Consider the following 25,766-nt stretch of genomic DNA (forward strand, 5'->3'; position numbering starts at 1 on the left):
AACACACAGAGCTTTATTTTACTTGAAATTGTAATCTTAACACAAGCTACCCAGCTATTAAATATCAGTGTATTTTAAGCTATCAACCTGAGCTTTAGGTTTACTTATTTCATGGTGATTTACTGGAAATCACATCTTAAAATGCACCAGACTATAGCATTTTCCATGTCAGACTTCAGCATATTTCTATGGGCAGTGTCCTCTGGAATCTCTTTAGTATAATTTGGCCTTAAATTCCAGCAGAGTTCTTGTGCTTCTTTCAAAGTAGAGCTTAAAATCATGAAATACCTTCTAGTAAAGAACATGCAAAAAAACCCCAGCGTACTCTAATTGACTATGAAAGGAGTGTGAACCATATATATCTAATTCAAAGAATAATGTACTTACTTAACTGCTTTAAGCAAATATCTCACATACCTTTCTTCACATTCCTTTAATACTGCCAATTAAAAACCAAATTCATTCTCCATATTAGCAATCCAGACCAAGAATAAAAAGGATACACCCACTGCTTTATTAAAGGTTGGATGTCTTTGCCAGAGACATTTGAGATAGATTTCAAAAACCCAGATGTGGAAACCAACATCTGACTCCACATGTGTGACTGGAACTTCTGAGATGAAGCAGTGCTGGCCAGACTCAACAACTTGTTGAAAACCTAAAATGATAAAAAGTTACTGCTTTCACAAATACTTTAATATATAAAATATGCTTTTCTGTTTAGTTGCAGCTGAATTGCAACTAAACACCAAGAAACTCATTCTCTGATAACTGACCTCAAAAAAAGTCTTTCAAACTAAAGACATTTTGGAAAATTATTCGCTTGACCATATCAGAAACTCTGATTTGCAGACACAAATGTATTTTTCTTTATGGCAAACCATCCATGATGCTGAGAAAGCTCTGAAACCCCAGCTTCTGAACATACCAGGTCACTGACTAGACCTGCTTTTTAGAAACAGAATAGTCATCAGGCTCTCTACTTTGCTATTCCTTTTTAAATAATGCAAAAATAATTATGATTTATGTAAGGAAAGCTTTAAGAAAGGGGCATCTGCTGAGAACTACTTATAAGAGCTCTCACCACAGCACATACATGTTTTCCTTAAAAAAAACCAAACCCAAACATGGCATTTCACAGAACATATTTAGTAAAGAAGAAAAACTAAAACTCTACAGAAGTTTTTGCATTTCAGAATAGAACCACAGTTTTCTATTCAACAGCTTCTTCTAATGTAAAGATCGATGCTTCCTCTAACACTGAAGATTTATACAGTGGAGAGAGCAAATGTTGGATTCATAATTAAATTGTTTATAATTTGGTTAGACTAGCTCACAGCAACACCAATTAGGGGCAGTAAAACACGTCCTCAGTGTTAACAACCGATCACAACCACTGAAAGCAATGAACTACCTAAATATTAAAGACGATATACAATATATAAGAAGTATTACAAGTTATGTGTAATAATAATACCTAACCCATCCTAACACAAGCGACCTACATTTTATGTTTGTTCTATCCTGCTAAAACTGAAAACACAGACTGAATCCTATCATAACCTGTTTTGTTCTTCCTTAAACGCCACTTGACGAATACAAATGTAACTAAAGACAAAAAGCAATATATTCCACATAATCATTTAAATACCTACCTGTAACATGAACTCCATGCTAATCCTGTTCTCAATCAGTCTCATAACAAGATGTGCTTTACACTGGAACATCGTGTAATATTCCCAGGACAATGTATGAGGGTGTTTGATAGAAAAATGTAAATGTGATGCAGGGCTGAAAAATAATAATAATAAAAAAGCAGCTCTCTATTTTGCATTTTATGGAATGAAACATGAAATATATCTTGGCAACCAAGATTACAACTGCACCAACAATTATTTAGGATCTCTTCTTCCACTTTAAAGTTATAAATTATGACATGCTTAAAACAATCACATACTTGCACATTCTGTGTGACATGGGTGTATGCATCTGGCATACAGCCAAGTGCTGCACAGAGAATAATGTGGTAATACATGCTGTGCATTACTGTAAAGACAGTGACAGCAGTAGCAACCCAAGCAAGGAAGTCTAGCAAGCAACTTGAGTCTAGAGATTACTCATAAATTGACATTAGATTAACTGAAAGAGGGCAGATTTAGATTAGATACTAGGAACAAATTCTTCCCTGTGAGGGTGCTGAGGCGCTGGCACAGGGTGCCCAGAGAAGCTGTGGCTGCCTCATCCCTGGCAGCGTTCAAGGCCAGGTTGGATGGGGCTTGGAGCAACCTGGTCTAGTGGAAGGTGTCCCTGCCCATGGCAGGGCGATTGGAACTGGATGAGCTTTAAGGTCCCTTCCAACCCAAACCATTCTGTGACTCCCCCTGCTCCACTTCCATTAAAACTGACAGTATGTGGAGAATATTTTATATTTAAACAAATAATTGTTGCAATTAAAGCAAGAGTTTTAAAATTCACAACAGACTTTCATGTAATGTGCAAAGGAATTAGTTTTTACTTTAGCTAGTGACTTTATGCTTTCAATACTTTGGCCAACTGCCGTCTTCTAAATCAGACATGCCAAAGAAGCACCATGTTACAAGCTGCCACACCGTAACTTGAACTATCTGTGGTGCTTCTTCACCCATATCCTTCATGTCTTTAAGCAAAATATTTTAAATGGTTTAAGTTCATTCCATGTCAAAAGACAAAAAATGCTGAAACCCTGAAACTTTTAAAAAACAGAACCGATTTCTGGATTCTGCATAGCAATAAAACACAAAAAGCCTTAATTTTGATAAGCTTTTGTTTTCTTTACCAAGTTTGACATTTTAGAACATAAGCATTCTGACCTATAGATCATTTCCAAACAGAAAAGTAGCTGTAATACTGGAATTCTTGAGGAAAATAAGACCTCCCCTCCCTTCAATTATTTGGGAAATGGAGATAACTACAAGTCTGACTTTATTTTACTGATGAACCAAATCTGTGGCTATTTCTTTTTGTTGTGCTGTGTTTCTTCTTTCAGTTCTTTTCACAGGGAATTTGAGTTTTCCATTAATGAATAACAAACATCTGAGGAAACTGGACGCACACCATGTCAGGCCAACTTCTTAGTGTGAATCCAGACATATTTTACGCTGGCTGGTGGAGAATCACAAATTGACCACTGCGACACACAAAATGCCAGCTACTTAAAATTTCTGGGCTCAGAACTGAATTTTTCCCTGTGATTCTCACTTATAGATAACATAACTGAACCATTTCCAGATGGACCAGACACCTGCTTTGTTCAAAGACTTTAGAAGAACACACTACAGGGCAGAATGAAATAATTCACAGATTGTAATGATCAAAGATAACCACTATAAGCCTGATCTTTCACGCCAGATACCTCACAAAGACTCTGGTCTTCCAGAACCTTCAAAGACCTATTAAGCAAACTATTTAAACTTTGACCAATCTTTCCATGCAGTTGAAAGATTTATGGCAGCAAGAACTGTTCCACCAGGACAGGACCAGCCCTTAGCTGCTTATCTGCAGCTCTTAAGATTTCAGGAAATGGCAAGGACCAAGGCAGCTGCAACACCTTGGTATTTTTTTTCATCTATTTACTGGGAGACTCCCTTAACTTTACTCATTAATGTCTGTTTAAACACCTTAAGAAGATAAAAAAAGAGAAGTAATTCTAAATTTAATCAAGTACTACCCTTGTTGGGTATAAGAGCTATATGAATAAGAAGGTACTTAGATTTACTACTTGCTGTTTCTAGTTGATAGGCAATTGCTAAAGTTCTCCTTATCCTTGTCCTGTTATTTTGGGTACTTCTCTGTTCTGAGGTAGGGATGGTTTAGCAACCATGAAAGAATTGAAATGCAATGAGGAAACTGAGGTTGTGGCTCAGACGTTATATAATAATTTGGTCTCAGTATAAAAACTATTTATCCAGCTTCAAATTATACAGTTGATTGACTTTGGTAAAATTCTTTTCTTGAAAATTACAACCAAGCCAGGACCCACATTCTTGGCCTTCTTAAATTGACTAAGTGTTGACTGATCTTGGTACTGGTTACATTATTTAAGTGCAAATCAAAACTTGAGACGTTTGCATTTGACAGTTACATTTTGTAGTTTATTCAATATCAATACGTTTGTTCTGACTAGATTTTTCTTCAATCATTATACTTCTGAAAGTTTTACTGAAATGGCACCAAATGAGAACCTAGAACCTTTGTTAAAGTGAAAAGCAAACTAGCTCTTCCATGGAAATTCATAATGCTCATGCTCTCAAACACACTCCCGTCATTCAAGTGAGCCTCTCAATATGCTACTTCTATTTAAAATGTATCTATAAAAAGTTCTTGAGATTTTTTAAATTTTACAATAGGGTGTTATCAGCACAATTAAAGACTAAAGAGAACCAAAATCTGAGAGGGGAGATCACAAAATGGAAATACAACACACAAAGCTTTGCTCTGAAGCCATCACCCATACAGCAGTTATCCTGCAGTTCCCCTTCTTTCACTCTCCCAAGGTCTGGGATTTTTTCTTTTAAAGGAAGTGATCTGGAGAGCAGTGGTTTTGTTTCACCCGACTGAAACAGGAAGAATTTATAAGACCTGTGTTTTGCACAGAAGCTAATTCATGTGTCTAAAGGTTTTTTAACCCCAATGATTTATTTCCATATTCTAATTACAATTTAGTTGAAAAATTAGATTAGTAATTACCCTATTTCTTTCTTCATATGATTATTAATTGGGACTGTTGTAATGCAAATACACTTGGCAGGAAACCATAACACAACAACCAGAACATGGAAATGCAAAAATATATATTGGAGAGAAATGTTGTAGACATCATCATGAAAATGCTTCCCCTAAATACAAATAATTTCCCAGAGTCAGGAATACGCACTTAATTTACATATAAGGGAACTTTGCAATCTACAACAAATAGCAAATTATAATTCATATTTAAGTGATGTTATGTTTATTATTAAAAAATGTAATACAATGAAGTAGTGAAATAGCTGTAGGAACACAGAACATCTAACAGTGATACCACACGTAGAAGAAACAAATTTAAGAGCATTAGTACAGGACTTCGTGAATTGTGTCCAATTCTAGAATAAATACAATAAAATTAATAAAATTAGCAGTTACAAAAAGACTTATTTTAGTGAATTTCCTTCTTTAAACATGGGCTCTTTTTCTCTAGTTTCATCTGATCCTATTAATGTGAATTTAGTTTCTCTGTATAGGTGAGTATGTTGCCAAGTTGTAATGCTGCAAATTAAAAAGTCTGCCAAGAACTAATTCAAAATCAGTTGTACCCCAAATTTTCCTTAAAAAACCCCAAACAACAGAAGACATCACCAACAGGGTGCCCTAATGACCGCTGCTGGCTATAACTTCCTTCTCAGAGGTAAATGTTAGAAAAGCATGTAGGTACTTGATCTGCTTCACTACTGGAAAGAACAGGTCAGTTAACTAAACCAAAATCCATCATGAGCAGACAAGCAAAACTGAGTAAAAGCTTGGCATGGATATACATACACAAGCTGTATCTGTGATTGTAAGCACCAAGAAAACACGGTAGTTGTTGAGGATTCACCTGGCTGGGAAACCAGCAAATATGTCCTAGTTCTGATTTCAGAAAACAATTTCTTCTTTTTCATATCTTGAAAAGAGATCACTGGCCAAATTTTAAATGAGTCAGTTGTATACTTCATTCAGTTCTAAACCCAGATTTTTAATTTTAAATTCACAAAATCTGTATTTGCACACACGCATGCAAGAGAACCACTGCTGCACACAATTTTGGTTGTATTTTTACAATACAAGGGCTTCTGCTGTAATAAAGACATAAGAAATTCACATATTCTCCCACCCCACTTGCACATGCTCAACCTCACAGTTTTGCACATGCTGCTCAGGAGTTTCCAAAGATAAACTCTTTGCATGGCTGTATCATAACTGGATAAATTTAGCCAATAAAATAAAACCCCAGCAAATAGTTGTCGTTTAAACCTGGATCAACGTATGATCTGACTTCTAGTAATAATTTTCTACCTCCAGTGGTTCACATACTACTCAATGAGTAGTATGTATCACAAGAGGTAAGGGGAAAATTCCTAAGCTAGCATTACTGAAGTGACAATTATTAGTGAAAACACAAACCCAGCCAGTTCACAGTTACCACTGGTACTTCACAGATTGCTGAGCTAATACTTTTTTTTCCAACTGATTAAGAAATTACCGTAAGATTGTAAGGTGGTAAATGAGAGCAAAAAGAAAAAAGAGCAAAGAAAAAGGAAACTGATGGTACTGTAAAAAGAGAAAGATTACTAACCACTACAGAAATAGCTCAGGCCAAAATTCTGGCTCCATATTCCCTCATTCTCTTACTCAAAAGTAGCTTGATAAAAGCTTTAAAAACATTCATTATACTTCATTCCCTTCAAGATTTAAAGTGAAAGAAAAATAAACCAAAAGTGATACAATATACTCAAGGAGTACTTTATGAGACTGGTAATACATGCCGGGCAACTGAAGATCTTCAGCCTTTGGCATTTTGCTACACAACACACTGAAGACGTATATTAACGGCCCCATAAAAGTAGACCCTTTAATGACTTGTGGCTTAAATAAACATACTTGTCTTTCTCTTTTCCTCCTCCAAATATCGGATGCAGTAAAACTCCACCAGTTTTCAGTTCATAGGCCACTATTTGATCTAGTTCCTAAAAAATACAACATACATAAGCAAGCATGATTTTGAAAAGTAGATAAATCATTTAAAGAAGACAGGAAAGCTTTTTGTGTCATTGTTCAAGCCACCTCCTAACTAAACTTGTTTACAAACAGAAAGAGCATTTTAAAATCAAGGATGTTCCTCAGCATGGCAAACAATAATAAATCAGTAGAAAGTAGCAGTTAACACTTGTTCTGGGTCTGGATTGTGGGTCAACCCTGAACAATATTTAACTACATTATATCTAAAGAGTATTATTGTTCAATAAGTAAGTTATCTCTGACCAAAAGAAATAAAGGTGACCACCATTTCCTTGCAGTGGAAAGTAATACTGGGTATACCTACACAGTGGACTGCATCATATAGCAATTCACGTTGACCCACGCCGAAGCCAGTTTTGAACTGGAACGAGTCTGAATTTGTGTGGTGCTGTGCCCATGTTAGCAAGCACACTTCAAGGCAGGTTGTTTGCATGAGCTCACTATCACCCAACAGTCAATATGGCCTTTGAATCAAATTGGGTCAGCTTGAGCACAGGGAGAGAGAACTGATGGATGGCTGCAACCCTGTGTTAGGAATTTCCAAATGTTGACACATATCGGTATTTATTGATTCCTATCAACTTACACATTTTGATATACTGGTAAAACATTCAAATGGCAGAACTGGAGGCTGTAACAGTAGCACCTCTTAGTTCTATGTGGAAACACTTAGCTAATTCATAGGGAAGAATATGAGCAACTAATGCAGAAGCAACTTCTGATGCACACAGCAGCAAACTCTCAAGACAGATGTTCATCCAGTTCTGCTGTTCTCTAAAGCACTAACACATGTAGCATAGCACATGACTGGGGAGCTGAATTTGCATTAGGCAGATAAGGATATGGTATTGAGTCCCATTGTGTGTAAGGGATATAAATGGAGCCCATGAGGTTAGGAATCTAGTTTTTTGAATAGGAAGAGTGATGAGAGGAAGAAGATATACATCTTTCTATGAATGAATGTTACTGTCAAAAAATGAGGAGTCACTGCTGCTATCACTAGGAATTACTTGTCTCAGAGCATTACATCTGGAAATGTAAGATACAGACAGAAATTTCTTCTCCAAAAAAAAAAAATCCCTTCAACTGATCCACTACTGATCCAAGCTTACAACGGAGCCCTTCAGAGCTGTATGAGTGTGGATCACAGTATAACAAATCCACCAAATACATATCATTATGAATCCCATATTCTAGGAGCTGACAAAGTACTTTATTACTTTTTCTTTCTGATTTTGTACAAAAGCCCAAATAACAAGAGCAAAACTAACTGCACAGAGAGACAATGAACGTTATTATTCATAAGGCCCAGAGCAACGTATTTTAGTTAGCATGTTTGGTGATTTTCCTTGAAACAGGTGGTAAAAATATCTCAGCTCTAAGTTTTATCACTACTAAACATGTCTTTAGATTGCAATGCAAAACTGTATTTATTACACTCCTGTTTCAGACTGCATCTTCTTTGACACAAAATGCCTGAAAGATATTGAAAATAGTACTATTATAGTTACCTGTTTAATCCAGTGGCGATACTCATTAACACCAAAGGTTTTCTTCATCCAAAGGCCATAAATATAACCAGAGATTCCCTTTAGAACCCATTCATCTGACCTATAATAAGAAAGAAGCACTTCAGAAGGTTATTTTGTAAAGGATGGTATTTTTGACCAGCTCAAAATAGCCACAAATTTCAGCAAGTTATATAACTTCTCTAAGGCAATAGGAGTCTGATGAGCTGTGAACCAATTTATGGAACTTGGCACCTGGATGGGACCGATAAAATCGAAAAGCCAGTGAAAACTGAACTTCTACCACAGAAGCTCAGATTAAAATATAAAACCAAACTATTTTAGCTGAAATAGTAACAATAAAACCATGAAAATGGACAATGAAGTTACAATAACTGCTTATCTATATGATCTTAATTTGTTAATACACATCTCAATGCAATGCAGATTTGGACAGCAAGTAGACAAAGTACCTATCTCACAATGTGGTGGACACCATTTAAACACCTCTTCTGAGAGTTATGTTCAGAGAGAGAAAAGTATGGACAAAATCTACAAAATGATCATGAACATCTAAACATAAGAATTTCCCTCCCCAACCTTCTTCACAATTTATTAGTACTGTGCTCCACAAGTTCTTCCTATGCAGGCTATACTACCCAAAATATGACAGAAATTTACCGATGATACAGAAGAGTCTCCCTTCTAAAACTTCCAGGTGCCAAAGAACACTACAACATTCAGTAGCAATAATTTCTGGGAAAAGACAAGTTCAATCTCTGTCTTTGGAACCTTTATATCTCACATTCTCCTTTCAAACAGGAAAAACAAACTAAAAAAGAAACCAACAACCACCCAAACTCATGGATTTTCATTTATTGGGTTGGATTTATTATTTTTCACTTTTCCCCCCCATTCTTCTACAGTTACTGTTTCATTTATTCTTCTGATAAAAAGCAACATGCAAATTAAAATTGGAGTTTCCCAGATTTTCCCGATTTTCTAGAGAGTACAATAGTAAAACACTTACCAAGACATTCTGGATATAAAACATCCAAAGAACTGCTGGGCCAGGGCCTGTGCTAAGCACCTCCTTGTCAGTGGAGTTTCATCTATAATCATTGCGCTGTGCAAGAGATTTGTGCTGGACCCCCATAAAAAGAATATAACACAATATGAGCACCAGCTCCAAAGAAACAAAATAGAGACTTCGCTTTAACAGCCAAAACAAATCAAGTAATTCCTTCACTGGGTTTCCAATGAGATAGTAACATTTTTTTTTAATACCCTTTATCCAGGCAAATCGCCTGCTATTATCATCTACATATAACTCTCTCTGTAGTAGTTTGTTTTAACTGGTGAAACTCTTTTGGATTCCTGGTACTCTATCCCAGCTGAAGAAACATAAAACTTAATCAAACTTCTTAAATATTTCATGCATAGTGTTTCTAATTCAGAAAGAAAACCACTGCCAATTTTTTCTTGAAGAAGATACAAATACAACATCTTTATAACAGATAAAACCAGAAATGGTGTTAAAAGTCTGTAATGTCAACAAACCCTCAGCCTCTTCAAACTAAAGAGCCCAAAACTCAGGCTACCAAAAATAATAAGATAATAAGGCTTCACATATTTCTCAATAGTCTTGGATCTAATGCTTCTAGGCCTGTGGATTTAGAAGGTGTAATTTTCTCAAATACTAACCTGAAAATACTCATGGATGCGTAAGCAGCTACTTCAACATAAGCTTCGTCTATAAAAACAGTCTTGAAACAGGAATACGGATAGCGACAGGTAAGAATCTCCTCATAAAACTCAAACACCTCATGAAGGTATGATGTGGTATGTTTGAGCAATGGGAGAAGTTGTGGTAAGCAAAAGTGAGTCACCTATAAGCAAAGGAAAATTTGGTACAAGACTGACAAATATATTTAAATCCATAAATATCAAGTATATTACCTAACAGCAAAAAAAACCCCAACCCAAACAGAAACCAAAACCTACCCCAAACAGCGGGAGAAAAAAAAAAACCCAAACAAACAAAACCCCACAAATCTTCCCCCCAAAGACAACAAAAATGTAGCTACTGTAAATTTCACAGAAAAAAGCACTTTCAAGCTGGGATAATGACTATCAATGGCAGAAAAGTACACCAAGATGTCGTGAGACCAGCAACAGGAAAATAATCTTAGCAGACAATACATGAGTATTGTGTACAGTTCTAGTGTCCTCAACATAAAAAGGACATGGAGCTGCTGGAGCAAGTCCAGAGGAGGGCCACGAGGATGATAAGAGGACTGGAGCACCTCCCGTATGAAGACAGGCTGAGAAAGCTGGGGCTGTTCAGCCTGGAAAAGAGAAGGCTGCGTGGAGACCTCATAGCAGCCTTCCAATATCTGAAGGGGGCCTACAAGGATGCTGGGGAGGGACTCTTCAGTACAGACTCTAGTAGTAGGACAAGGGGTAATGGCTTTAAACTTACACAGGGGAAGTTTAGGTTAGATATAAGGAAGAAGTTCTTCACAGTGAGGGTGCTGAGGCACCGGAATAGGTTGCCCAAAGAAGTTGTGAATGCTCCAACCCTGGAGGTGTTCAAGGCCAGGCTGGACAGAGCCTTGGGTGACATAGTTTAGTGCGTGGTGTCCCTGCCCATGGCAGGGGGGGTGGAACTAGATGATCTTAAGGTCCTTTCCAACCCTAACTATTCTATGATTCTATGATAACAATGTCTATCCAGAGGTGTCTATCATTTAAAAAACATGTGCCATTTTTCTTTCATCTTGCAATCCAATGTCTTTTGGAGATAATAGTTTTCTTTTATGCAATAAAGAATCAGCTATTTTCAAAGGAGGCAAGCAGTGCTACTGATAAGACTTGTTGCAGCTAAAACTACAAGCAACCTTTGATATTACTGTGTTTTCCACAAACTTATGATGCAGCCAATGACATTGCTTCAACAGTGACACGGGAAAAAAGTTGAGACTGTGCAGTTCAAGAAGTATGATTCAAGAGAGCTCCATAGAAATTGAACTGCAGAAATTTATCAGCCTGGGTTTTTCAAGTAACAACTGATTTTTTTTTAACAGTTATTACCTTTCAGAAGTATGTCCCACCAGTAAAAGTCAACAGAATACCATTCTAAGGACTAAAATCTGATGTTTGCCTTTGGATCAAGTAAAACATAGCTATTTCCCAGTATATTCCTACCATGCTTTCAGAAGAAGAATATACAGGCCAGTCTTTCTGCTAAACTCGCACTTTAATCTGCCTGCCAAGTCCATCCTTACCCAATCTGAAACTACAGATGTAAATATAAATGGGTGGACTTCAACATTATGGCAACAATCTGTTAAGAATGAAAACCCAATGTCAAATTTAGCTCAGAAAACTACTCAAATGTGTAACAATCATTTTCATCTACTACAAGCAACAGGATTGCTTTAAAATTATTTTGAGAAAGATGCTTTTACAAACTCCAGCTAAACTAGCCCCAAAAATTTAGGCAGAAATGGAATTATTGCTGATTCAACGGCTTTATTTTGAAGATAAATTTAAATGCAGACATTACTAGACAAGTTTTATCACATAATTGTACTAATGGAGGTCATACCTAGACATACCCACATATGACCAATATATACTGGCTGCACCAAAAACAGTAGTTAATTCATTACAAAGAAAAAAGGAGGCCTCTATGAAGATTATTACCTCATGCATATATGGATCAACAAGGATTTCAAAAGGTCCTATTGCCAAGGAGATGTTAGAAGCTGCAGTTGGAATAGTCAGCATGTAATGAAAAGTCTTCTTTCTCATATCATGGGTATATACAGTTTCCACCAAATCTCCGTTTGAAACAGCCACCATTGCAGCATCTACCGTATACTCAAGTTTCCAGGTACACAACTCAGAATATGAATCAACGCAAGGAAACCAAAATCTAGGAAAGTCAGGATTGGGGGAAAAATGGTTAACAATCATACTTAACAATAATACTCTCTTTTTCACAGCTGATTTTTCTCTCAAGTTCCAAACTACATTCTTGACTACTCTGAATGTTGACATACTGACTCCCATTATACATCAATTTTATAAAGCACTACAAGTTCCTTTGCCGTTACCTCCTGCAGAGCTATAAAGACTAGAAATCCTAATTACTAGCCATTAGACGCTACTTCACATCCTTTCAAGCTCCTTTTGAAAAGAAATTAATTTTTACAATGTTTCAAACTTACAAGAATTCAAAGAAATCACTTGCATTCCTACACTTTGAGATTAAATAGGAAATACAGTCTAATATTCAAAGACAGTTTTCTCACCTTGTAGAATTTTGATAACCACATGAAAAGACATGAGCCCCTCTTTCTGCCATGCTGCCTTCCATGTTGGGTACCACAAAATGAAGGCCTCCTTTTGGCTGGTCCAAAGAAAAGTTTATATGCACCTTCAGGACTTTTAACTCTGCAACACCAAGACCAAAATGGGAGTAAACATATACATATTCCATGAAATTTATTTCAGAATAATCATACAGGTTTGGACTCTTGGTCTTTCAAGATAATGTGTTTTCTTCGTTCTCATAGACCTTCAGGTCCACTTATACAAAACACAGCTCAAAAGCTTACAAAACTGAGACGTCTTATGCTTAACTTACAGGATACAGATTGATAAGAATCTTTATTAATTAACACAAACTGTGACTGCAGTTACAGTTCATCTTCCAACTCCCCAATAATAAAGAATCTTTACACACTGATTGTACCCTACCCATGACCTCCTTTGTACCTTGCTGAAATAATTTTCTGCAAAAAACAGCATGTAATAGGCACATTCTTAAAATACATGTTATTGTCATTTGCAGTTTCTTAAAACCTCTTATTATAGTTTAAAATTTTTCCTGTAACTTAAGTGTCTTTGCTTTGGTTTAGCTTCACAGAAATCTCACCTATGAATAGACTGGCAAGAAAAATGAAGCCTATGGTAAAATTTATCCAACAAGTCTTGCCATATGTTGGCATAAAACTTTAAAAAGACAAATTATACCTGTTTGAATATTTTCCCTTTTAGGCTTGCAAGTAAGGCAACAGGAACTTAAACCAAAGTTAAAATAAACAAGTGTCTTTCCCATTAAGGTGCATCTGACAACACTGTGTGAGTCAGCTGCATGATACAGTTGTTATTATTCTCTCACAGGTCTCATAAATCCATGGGAAAAACTGATACAACCATGTAAGAAAACAAAAAACTAATAAAATCCATGTAAGAAAATAATCAACACTGGAGACTGATTTATTAAAGCAGTGGCTTGTTCCAGGATCTAGTGTATCAGTTTATAAAGTAGGCTACTTCCCTCTACCAAATCAATTTCAAAATGACCATTCTTCAAAGTGAGATGGGAAAAAATAATACAGCTTTTTAAAAAAATTATGCATACACACATATTGTTGTAAATTATTTTCTTCTTGGATCATGTAAATTGCAAGCAACTTCAAAGTTACAAGTTAGCAAGTCTATATACTCCAATACAGCCACTTCCTCATGTATACTTTTGGGCCTGTGATCATCCAAGAGTGAGTTTGTAAAGAGAGTTAAGAAACCTTGCAACCACTTCTCCATATTACTCAGAAGCATGAAAGTATTTTCAGGCTTCAACTGGAGAGATATGGGTGAGGAAAAAAGAAACATCATGTCATAAAATAATGTAATGCTACTTCTGTTTATCTAAATCTACTATCTTCCTATGCAAACTAGTAGCTAACAACTCTGTGAATCTTAAATTGAGCTTTCAGGATAGTCTCTTTACTTTACCATCAACATGTTTCCACAGCTCTGAGGGAACCTTAATGCAGAGTTCTCCATTTCCAGCATCTGGGTCCACAGCACTGACTGCGGCAGCATAGGCATTGGAAAAATAGTTGAGATTCCTCCTGTCAGAAATACCCAGTTATTCTTAAAGAACACGCTGAACTACAAAAAAATAACTCTGGAAATGATATGATTTCTATACTGAATTTCATGGTGCATGTTCAACCACGTATTCTGTTTTGATTTTGAAGGAGTGGAGGGAGAATGGAGGAGTAAAGATTAGATTTCAACCCCCAGAACTTAAAACCACGCTCTTACAGAAAAGATCTATGATCAAAAATCTTAAGCAGTAGTAATCCCCAATAAAGTAAATGAGAAATGCTCAGTGTTATTTTCTTCCCAATAAGAGTAATATTTACATTTATTGAACTAGAAAATAAAACTTTTTTTAGAAATTTTGGATTAACTTTCTATGCTTATTCTAAACATCTGTCTTGAAGATGTGCCTCCATATATTGCAGTTTTGCTTTTAAGTTGCTTTTCTAAATGTGGTGAGATTTTAGCTGGCAACGGTATTCCTCCCTCCCTCCCCTCCCACTTAGCTTGATGGATAGGAATAGTTATACGCACTTGTAAATATCACATAAAATACCAGATGCTAGAGTTTTGGCCTTAACACACAAACACAAAAATATGTATTACACTTTTTAGCGTAATCAGGTTTGAGCTGTTAAAGCTACTATATATATTAGCTGCTACTTCACTGTGAATTTCATTCCAAAGTCATACCATTACTTCAGTTACGACATAGATTAATTGTTACCTACTGCATATGCCCACTGTTGAAGTTGTTATGAGCAGGATGATATCTTATTATGTAATATGATTATGTTGAAATGGTGGAGGATGATCAGTCAAGTCCAAAACTAACCCTGCTTTTGCATCTTTACATGACAGCTTTCAGACTTTCTAAAAATGGATTTTTAAACTGTAAAACATGGGAGCAAACCCTTTATTAATTATAATCCTCCAGTACAGAGAGCTCTTCAAAAGCTTCCACAACTCTATACCTGAAGAGAAAGTGCTTGAATTATTCATCACATTTTTTCCCAGAATTTAGGTATCACTGGTTAATCCAACCGACATGAGCAGGGACATCTTCAACCAGATCAGGTTGCTCAAAGCCCTTGAATGTTGCCAGGGATGGGGCATCTGCCACACCTCTGGGCAACCTGTGCCAGTGTTTCATCACCCTCTGCGTAAAATAAAAATTCTTTTGTATTTCAGATCTGAATCTCCCCTCTTTTAGTTTAAAGCCATTACCTCTTGTCCTATTGCTATAGGCCCTGCTAAAAAGTCTGCCCACATCTTTCTTATAAGCCCCCCTGAATTACTGCAAGGCCACAATAAGGTCTCCCTAGAGCCTTCTCTTCTCCAGGCTGAACAAGCCCAGCTCTCCCAGCCTGTCTTCACTGGGGAGGCGCTCCTGCCTCCTGATCATCTTCATGGCCTCCTCTGGACTCACTCCAACATATCCAGGTCCTTCTTACATTGAGAGCCCCAGAGCTGGATGCAGTACTTCAGGTGGGGTCTCACGAGAGCAGAGTACAGGCGCAGAATCACCTCCCTTGACCTGCTGGCCACACTCCTTTTGATCAGCCCAGGATATGGTTGGCTTTCTGGGCTGTAAGCACACACTGCCGGCTCACATCCAGCTCTTCATCCACCACTAACCCCAAGTCCTTCTCCACAGGGTAGCTCTGAATCCATTCATCTCCCAGCCTGCATTGATACAGGGTTTGTCCCAACCCAGGTGCAGGATTACTGCACCGCAACAGAGTTAACTTTTGGCTACAGACTCCACTCTTCCATGGAATCTGAAGTCCACACAAAGCAGACATGATCTCATGTCGGGATTTTGCTTTCATCTAACCATTCTCTATTCACCACCCACAGAGAAAACAGCATTCTACCCAAATTACAGTACCTTACTTGGAAGACTGAAGGGTAATTAACCATGCCAGCATCATCCTATAAGTCTAGGTATGTCAACCACCATGGTTATATTCCTAGCCTTTCACATCTAAAAAACTTTGCTAAAACACTGAAATATATTGAGAACATATTTTCATGCAGTTCTTCATCTTTGGCAATAATAGTGCACAAATTCCCTGGCACCACTACCAAGACTGAGAATGTTAGGAGCAGTAAACTTGTCTACTTTGCTTGGAAGCTTCTGAAAAATCAGACGTGAATAGTAAGTAGGAGCATATGAGCATAGAAGCACCCAAATCACAAGTTTTAATACATACTAACTTTTTCCCTTCAGGAACAATTCAAACCAACTTAAACTTCAGCTGATGTGTTGTCTCCTAGTCTCAGCCACACATTCCTACTCCTTCACTCATTATGGAGACCACTGGTCATCCGACTCTGTGGTGATGCAGCTGAAAGTGACAAATGCAAGAAAAAAAGGGGCTTTTTTTGTTGCAGACAGCTTTCAGTTGGTTTACTGGCATAGCTCCCTGATCTGACATAATGATGGGTCAAAGAAGTGCTGCTACTGAGGGTGGGAGACTGTGATTGGGATCATAACCACTCCGACCAATGTTGCTTTAAGCTGCCTTCAAATGGCATCCCAGGAAGGCAAGCAGGTATCATCAAGAAAATGCTCTTTAAGAAAAGGCTGCATGACTAAGAACTAGCTTAGTAACTAAAGACACGGCAACAGAAAACAACAGTAACATTCTGTTAGACTGTAAAGTCTCAAAGTTTTTAATTTTAATCTGAACTGGTTCTGAAAATTCACTGTTATGGATAGGGGATCTCTTTCCAATACATCAGTAAGAATTTGTTCCAAATTTGGGGATCATGATGAGCTTGTGGTTACATTTTAAACATCAATGGGTTCATAGACAGGAAAAGTTTATGATTTTACAGCAAAAAAAAAGGTAGATTCCACAGGGCTTAGCATTTTATGGAAAACAGTCTATTCTGATATTTCTATTTTTGTGACATGTTCCAATTCAAATGGGTGATTCATTGTAAAAGGAATCCATTGAAGGCTTAGTACCACAGATTAATTTGTTTCATAGGTTGTACTATTCTCTATCAACTGGATATAGCCATTTTAACAAAAACAGAGCACATGCCAAAAGTTACAGCCCCAGGAACAAAGATCAATTTTCCTAACGCTAAGTGTAGGTTGACAGTAGATTCTCTCCAGAGGACCCTTCCAATCCTAACCATTCTGTGTGTGATGTGATTCACATTTTATCCTTGTAGAGATACATTTTATCACTACAATTCACCCAAAACACTGTTAATTACAGCCCAAGTGGATGCTTGTTGACTAACTGGAAACTAGCTGCAGCAGGGCTACTGAATTGTCACACAGCCCAAACTTAAAAGTTGATAAACCACTTCCTTCCTACGGTACCTATCATCAACTTGGCAAAAGAAGTTCTCTGATCCACACATAATTCATTACTCTTCATTACCTGTAATTCATACTACTTTGCTTCCCAGATACAACTAGCACTTCGCTTTGTAGTCCAACCCCGAAATATATGATAGAGCACATATCCAGCATATTTTTTAAATACATATTTTTATTAAATATGCACACATATAGGTAATTTACTAATAAGGCAACAATCTGAATCTTTGGCATATTGAAAACCTAATTTTCATTCTTGCCCAGGCTAAGGGTTTTGCCACCTCTTCCTTCCAACGCTTTCTACAACTGTTTATTTCTAACGAAGTCTGCCATGAATTTACAACTAGATAAGCATCATACCACTGGAAATGAAAGCTATTTATTGCAGCAGAACACATGCTTAGCCCACCACTTATTTTTCTATTTCGTACATATGCTAAAGGCTTGATCACTGACTCCTCAGAAAAATATTGCAAGTCATGCCCTGAAGGCTATCACATCACACTCCCTCACACCTTACTGCTGGTTGTAACTAAAGCAACAGTGATGTTAGAGCATATCAAAACATCTTCATATTTTAAATATTTAAAAACTACAGGCTTCAAGTTCAAAAGAAAAAGAAGAAAAAAAAAGCTGAACTGGTGAATGAGCAAGTATACACTGCCAAAGGCTAAAACTACACTGAAGAGAGGACCTACACACAGGAAACACAGGAAAGCATTATGTGTACATTAGCTACCTGTACAAAAACATGTCTTCCTTGACACATGAGTAATAGTATCATGCAATAGCTTTTCAACCCTGCACTGCAGTTATCACACAAACATGAAGCACATAACCAGCCAACAGTAGGATCATCACAAACTTCACTTATCACAAATCAAACCACTGTACTGAAACTCCAAACTTTTGCTACAGCTATTTAACAGTTTACAATCCTACCCATAGGATTTGCCTTTTTTAACATACATACCAGAGTCCAGAAGAATAAATCCCACTCATATTATATTGACAGAAGCTGGAACATTCAACAACAGCAGCCCTATGCCAAGACCCAAACAGACGTTCTCCAACACTATTTGCACTTTCCAAGATTGCAAACTCTTCCTTAGAAGTCTGAACCAGAGGGGATTCTCTGCCACCTGGTGTACACATGGCAAATTGGATTCTATCTTACAGCACTGCTCAGAGGTTTGCTCAGTCAGAGAGGAACTTCATCCACCTACGCCAATATGAAAAAGCTGTGATGTTCTGAAGCCTCAAGAGAAAATGACAAGATGAAAGACAGACGTTATTTCTAGATAAAACTTTAAAGGTCATTTTAGTTGTTACCTGAAATTATAGTTTGGGACTGATGGGTAAACTGGCAACAGCATCAAAGCTGAAAATATATTTAATTCACTAATGAAAGATTCCTAATATTCTGACAAAATTCACCCATTTTTAATTCTCTTTTTACTGAGGTGTTTTTTGTCATTCAGCATTGCAAGAGAAAGAAAATTGTTTCATCTTATGCAATGCTGAAAATGTGAAATGACAGAGACCAAGTGTCAGTGATTTTTGCACTAATAGATTATAAAACACAAAAGCATTACTTGAACTGAAAACAAGTTGAATGTTCAAATTTAGAGCACAGAGAGCTGATCTGACAGGAGATCTCACACAAAAGGCAGCAAAGAACACCATGGTAAGACAGAAACCGTTTCAGCTGGTGCTGCTTGGATTTCACAAAGAAAGCTCTCTTTAATCCTGACTTTCTCAACTCTCTTTTAACTATGTTTCTTGTATGCCAAAATTTGCACAACATAAACAATTATCCACATCACTTTCTACCAGCAAACAATCTTTCAAGTCACAGATGCTGCAGCGAGTCTTCACAAAGAAAGAATTATAGTGGCTTTAAATACAGAATTTTCTATTTAAATTGAATTCTCTTACTAAGGGAGTAAGAATTCTTTAAAATATTTTAACTTTCATAAAAAATATGAGAGTCCATTAAATTAACAACTTTTTCTACATACTTTATGTATTCTTTTAGAAATCAACATTTAAGTAAACCAAAAGCTTTATAAAAGCAAGAAAATGTTTGTATACAAAGCCTTAAAACTTTAATTTTTTTTTATTTGCTACACACCACAGGAAAGAGTAAAGATACCAACCAAATTCTTTTAAATAAATGGGTTGCCAAGAACCATCTTCATTTCACATTTACTAGTTAAATAGACTACTGAAGAAAACCATGCAAAAGGTAACTATTTCTGTAACATCAGAAACAGAACCTGATGACTAATCCGTGCCCTGTTCAAAATAACTGATATACCTAGTTCAGCTGCAAGGGTACACAGGACATCATCACTAAACTTGCCATAACAAATGAGAACTTGGAAGAGATGACCAGATGATTCGATATAAAAACTACCACAAACCACTATGTTTTCCAGAAGCAGTTCTTTATAAATAAGGGCAGAGGAAACCCACTGATTATTTTTTTGGGGGGATTAATTCTAGAGTTTTTAAGATTTCCAGCATTTCTGCTTGTAATCCTGCCTTAAGAGCAGAGATGCTGTATTTAATCAAAACTTGGCTACTACCATCATGCTCAATACTCAGTTGTGACCAGGTATGTCAGTGGAAAAAATACACACCTGATACTTTGTGAACCATGGAATACGTCGTAAACTGTGTAATACTTTAATTTCCAAGACACAGAAAAGAGGCATACCAGGTTTTCATTAAGAATATTTAGTGACCTCTGTCTTTCATAAGTATGAATAACACAGGAGTTATGAAATATAGAGACCTTCTATTAAGTTCAAACAGCGATGTGAAAACCACAGGCCATTATAGCCCTCTATAAGACAGTATTGCACTTTGCATGCACTGTCCTCAAATTTCATTCACTGCTCTTGAACAGGGTAATATGGAAAAAGGATGATGTTCCCCTGTATTACTAGGATGCTAAACAAAACCTAGCTTTTTCCACAGAACGACAGAATTCTCTCTCCTGATCCCTTTCTTGATGTAATGGAGTGCTCACTCTGATAATGTTAAATGCTGCGCCTTTCTCACATCTTCCAGCAGTTATTCAGGATGCAGTTACTACAGAATCACAGAATGGTTGAGGTTGGAAGGGACCCCTGAACGTCATGTGGTCCAACCCCTCCGCTCAAGCAGAGCCAGGCGCATGTCCAGACAGTTTGTGAATATCTCCAAGGATGGAGACTCTATAACTTCTCTGGGCAAATTATCCCAGGGCTCAGTCACCCTCACAGTAAAAAAAGTGTTTCCTGATGTTCAGAGGAAACCTCCTGGGTTTCAGTTTGTGCCCGCTGCCCCTGTGTTAGTGGACACAAACTAAAATACATGAAATTCCATCTGGATACAAGAAAATGCTTTTCTACTGTGATAATTACCAAACACTGGAGCAGGTTGCCCAAAGAGATGGTAGTTCCCAACCTTGGAGATACTCAAAACCAAACTGGACTCAGCCCTGTGCAACCTGCTCTGACTGACCCTGCTTGAACTAAGGGGTTGGACTAGGTGATTTCAATAAGTCCTTTCCAACCTAAAGGACTCTGTGATTTCATAGTAGCCACTGTTAAACATGTATAGTGCTTTCACTAGAAGTTCTTCAACAATCAGCAAACTGTTAAATCAACCAAGCCAGCCAAAAGAAGCTGTGAGAACACAAACTAAGTTTCAGTAAAATCAGAAGAAAGTATTTAGTGAAAAACATTTGCCCATGGTGCTTCTCTTAACAAAAACCAAACAGATGCAAGATTTCTACCGAAGTCTCTTCCCATATCATTTCCCCAGAACACGTGGGAAGCTACATGTCTTTAAACTTGCTCTTCAATATCAGATGGTAAATAAATTTGAAACTTTTCCTTTCAAACATTAAAGTGAGTTTAGATAATATTCTAAGACTTATACCCTCATCTATGATGCTAATAAATAATGATAGTTTGATTCCTTAGGAAAGACCAAAAGCTTTATTTTCTATCTCTTCAGAACGATCAGAATTCCCCCAGTGAGGATTCTGAATTTTTGACTTACTGTGTCAAAACCAGACAGGAATTACAGAATTAACAGACTCAAATGCTTCAGTATCAGAACTCAAACAAAATGTCAGAACTCTGATAACCAATTCAGTCTCCTGTATAAATGAACATTGTATTTGCAAGCTGAATTATTAAAACTCTTGCATAAGTGATGAATAAAGGAATATAGTGTCTGCCATATACGAACAGTTCAAATCCAAGGATGTGTAACTTAGGATAAAAAGGAGCACTTGCATTTCAGTAACTGAACAACAGTTCAGTTACTTTAATATGCTAGTTTACAAACTACAGTCAGAGAAATTAAGTAAGGTTTAACCTGAAAACTAAGATGGGCTAAGAAACATCTCAAAGGCTCTAGTCATTAAGGCAACACGCAGACAGTCTCTTATAGATCCACATCATTTGAGATTGCCACTGTTCTCACAAATCTAACCAGCAGGACTGTATGAACTCTGCAGTTTGCTTCAGAATAAGACTAGTTAGTTCCTATTTGCCTTCACCAGCTATGCGAGTTAACCAAATTGATGCCACCTCTAAAGCTGCCTACTGAGCCCTCTCCATCTTTTCAGCTAGCAAATCTCTTGGAGCAATGACTGCCCAAGAGGACACAACAACAGCTGAAGTACAGCATCTTAATTTAGTAGTCCAATAATTAACTTGATACAGTCACATGATTTGCTTTATTCCTATTATCTGTTTCAAAGTAATAAGTTCATTATACATAAGGCTACCTAGACATACTGAATAAAATCAGAAGCAACTCTTACAAAAACTTACTAGGAAAACAGGAAATATTCCCCAAAACCTTGATACCATATGAATATTCTTATGCTTAAAAATAGGAATGAAGAAAAATGATCATCCAATCTGTCATTACACATCATGAAAATCACTGAGACTACTACTGACATCCACCACTTTTTTCCCCATGAAAGTTTCACACACTCTTACAAAACAATACAAAGAAATGTTAGTAAAAGAAGTTCTAAAGAATAATAACACTGAGTCAAAATTATTGCTAAAATTCTTTCCCAGAATTAAGTCCTGATACCAAAAGTTACCATTAGGAAATCACCAGCTAAACCTTGCCAGTACAATAAAACAGGTCATGCTTGACAGCAACAGAATACACTGCATCTGCAGAGTTTTAAAGACAACACTTACTGTTTTGACTCATGGTGACAAACCTCCAGTGTCGGATCGTTGTAGATGAAAGCTGCTTCTAAGTCATTGACTCTCACTCTGTAAATTCGGCACTGTTTACTGTTCAGCTTGATCCTATTCAGGTTTGCAACTGTGGGAAATATTGTCAGTTCCACATAACCCTATGAAAACACAAATCAAAACCTGCTATAAAATCCTTACCAACTCACGAAGTAGACATATATATGTATCTTATTAATGCATTTCAAATGAAAATTGTAGGTAAAAAAATGTTCTTTTTTTAATTTTAAAAGGAAATTGGTTTGCCCTGCTAGAACAGTCTAGAACACATTTTGTGTCATACCATTTAACAGGTGGATTTTCCCAGCTATGAATCAAAACAAAAATGACATGACTGACAATCATGCTTGTTGTACTGGGAATGACCTGGCTCTAATGACTAGACTTTTGAGTCACTGTGTTCTTCATTACTATGTTTTCCATCACTGTTTTAGGTTTTGAGCTCAAGACAATGATTTTTTTAGACCTAAGCAGAATCCAATTAGGCAGGTATTGAAATTCACAAAAAGCCACAATGACTTCAGGCCTGAAATCATGGATGTCTCTTCAAAGCGCCAGTGAACTCACACTCAAGCTACAGAACTCTATAAACCCAACCCCTTACATCAGCTAACCCAGTGCTGACAATCAGTTTTAAATCGCAAATTGCTCTGTAATACTATTTACAATGCAGTGACCTTCTTTCAGAAAGCTTTTCCTTACAGAGATTAAAGTGTTCACAATTACAAAGTACTTTATTTCATGCATATCAAGGACTGCCAGACTTCTGAGAGGCATCAGATTAGAAGGTATAAAATATAAAGAAGCTGAAGAACATAATTAGCTTGTGTGTGCAGTTACATCCTCTAAAAGCATGAAGAAAACCCAGACATTTCATTTCTACTTTCACATTTTATTAAAAAATACTTACTACAACAGACTTTCTCTGAAAATTTATGTTGTTGATACAAACTACCTGGTGAGTTGTGCTGGAAAAAAGAAGAAAAAATTTAAAATAAGTAAAGTTTTACACAAATGTCAGCATTTAAAATAACCTTTTAACCCAGTTTTAAAAAAATAGAGAGCTCATACAGGCTGTATGCACATATAGATAACCACTGCGTATAGCATGTACTTCATAGAATCACAGAATGATCTGGATTGGCTCTGTAAGTATTCATGATGGTCTGAATCTCTCACGTGGTCCAATATAAATAATGAATGGAAGCCGTACACAAGGTCAGAAAAGTTCCAGTAAAAACAAATACAGAATCGCACCAGGATGAATATTATTAGTGATACAGGAAGACAACAACATCACTTCTGAACATCATCTACCAGTATGTAAAAGTAGTACTAAAGGCACAGAATCAAGTTCTAATACTTGAGTGATGTGCAGTATCAGAATTTGCAAGCAGCTGCAATGTCTGCAATGAGACACCTGTGGAAAATCTACCTGGTGAGTTGATTCTCACATGTCATTTATGTAAGCAGGTGCTATACAAGAAACAATACAGTATCTGCTTTTACAATTCGTGTATCATAAGAATTTAGCACTTGAAATAATGGTTATATATTAATCAAGATAGGTACTTTAAACAAGTCAAATGTATTTGCTTAGATTTTGAATGACACATTAGAACTCCTGGTAGATAAAATTCTTAATTTAAAAAAAGCAAGATAAATTCATCATTTCAATCTTTATAAAACTCTGGAAGTTATTTTTATATCTTTTCTGAAGCAGGTGGCATCTTCACAACACTTCACAGTAGTGCTATTCATGGCTTAAGATACAACCTTGTCATAATTCAACTTTAATGCCACCATCACATACTATATGCACATAATCATGTACCCTGACCATTAAAAACTGACTTTGCTTCAGCTAGGCAAGTTCAATAAAAATTCCTACAAGAGAGTGATAACATCTAGCATCCAAGATGGATTCAGACATTACCTACACATTAATATGTATATGAGAACAAGAGTGATTCCATTTATAAATTGACTTGTCTTACAGATTTCTAAAGAAAACAAGGAATCAGAAACAGAAACACATAAATACCCACGCAAATACCCAACCAACTGCTTTACAGTTTGATTACAACCGAAACAATGAATGTGTAAAAATGACAATTTGCTTAACAACGCTGCTAGTCACAACTGCAAGCATTTTTTACATACATATATATAAAAGCCCTTAAGTCACAAGGGTTTGGCAGAGCAGCAGAGTGAGACATAGAAGCATGGTCTGTAGTGCTGATAGTGTGTGGAGATCTCTAAGGTTTGAAGAGCACAATGTACATGTCTTTATGAGACTGTGTGGTTGACAGACTCACTGTCACTGAGCGAGTCCATTTACACAATAAAACATACACCAACACATATATTCTGAATACAAGCTGTATCAGAAGCAACAGTTCCAACCTTCTCAGGTAAACAATTACAGATCAGCCTGTGGCCTGTTTCAGTGTGCATTGGTCTCAAGTATAACAACTTAAAAATAAAATAATAAAGGGATACTTATAACTTATATGGTCTTGGGCTCTCAAATCCTTTGTCTCCTTTCTTCCTGTTCATCCTGAACAGCAGCACTAGACACACACTGCTGACCCTCAGACTGGCATCAACATCATCCTCGCTCGATGCGTCCTTTGATCTTCCCCTGTGTCAGATCGTCCTTCATCACTCATCTCCCCAGCGGATCTGAGACTCCCACCAGTCAGGCATCTTCAGCTCGAATTAGCACCATAGTTAGAGCACAAACGACATGCAGTTTTCTACGTGACCTTTCACGAGTGCAGCACGCTGCCCCTCTTCACTGGGGGTACGGTACCACTCCAGCGCCGCTGAGCCGCTCCCTTCCCGGAGAAGCTACGATGAATAACCGGCTCAACGGGCAGCGGAGCTAGTGAATCAGGAAGGCCGCGGCCGGGCAAGTACGGCCCAGGGGTCCCC

At 37.0% G+C, this 25,766-nt stretch overlaps 1 protein-coding gene across 1 annotated transcript in view; it reads right to left on the reverse strand.

Moving 5' to 3' along the window:
• The window catches only part of TAF2 (TAF2 RNA polymerase II, TATA box binding protein (TBP)-associated factor, 150kDa), a 60,036-nt gene extending 34,648 nt beyond the window's left edge, over window positions 1-25,388 (reverse strand). The window contains 12 exon segments of the mRNA XM_010015426.1: window positions 504-658; window positions 1,656-1,791; window positions 6,655-6,740; window positions 8,304-8,403; window positions 9,331-9,444; window positions 10,005-10,189; window positions 12,009-12,240; window positions 12,620-12,761; window positions 14,109-14,227; window positions 22,770-22,930; window positions 23,740-23,797; window positions 25,339-25,388. Coding sequence (XP_010013728.1) covers window positions 504-658; window positions 1,656-1,791; window positions 6,655-6,740; window positions 8,304-8,403; window positions 9,331-9,444; window positions 10,005-10,189; window positions 12,009-12,240; window positions 12,620-12,761; window positions 14,109-14,227; window positions 22,770-22,930; window positions 23,740-23,797; window positions 25,339-25,388 — 1,538 coding nt within the window.
• Between the last annotated feature and the right edge of the window lie 378 nt (window positions 25,389-25,766).

The sequence above is a fragment of the Nestor notabilis genome, unplaced genomic scaffold (genome assembly GCF_000696875.1).
Source record: "Nestor notabilis isolate BGI_N333 unplaced genomic scaffold, ASM69687v1 scaffold6015, whole genome shotgun sequence".
Taxonomy (NCBI): Eukaryota; Metazoa; Chordata; class Aves; order Psittaciformes; family Psittacidae; genus Nestor; species Nestor notabilis.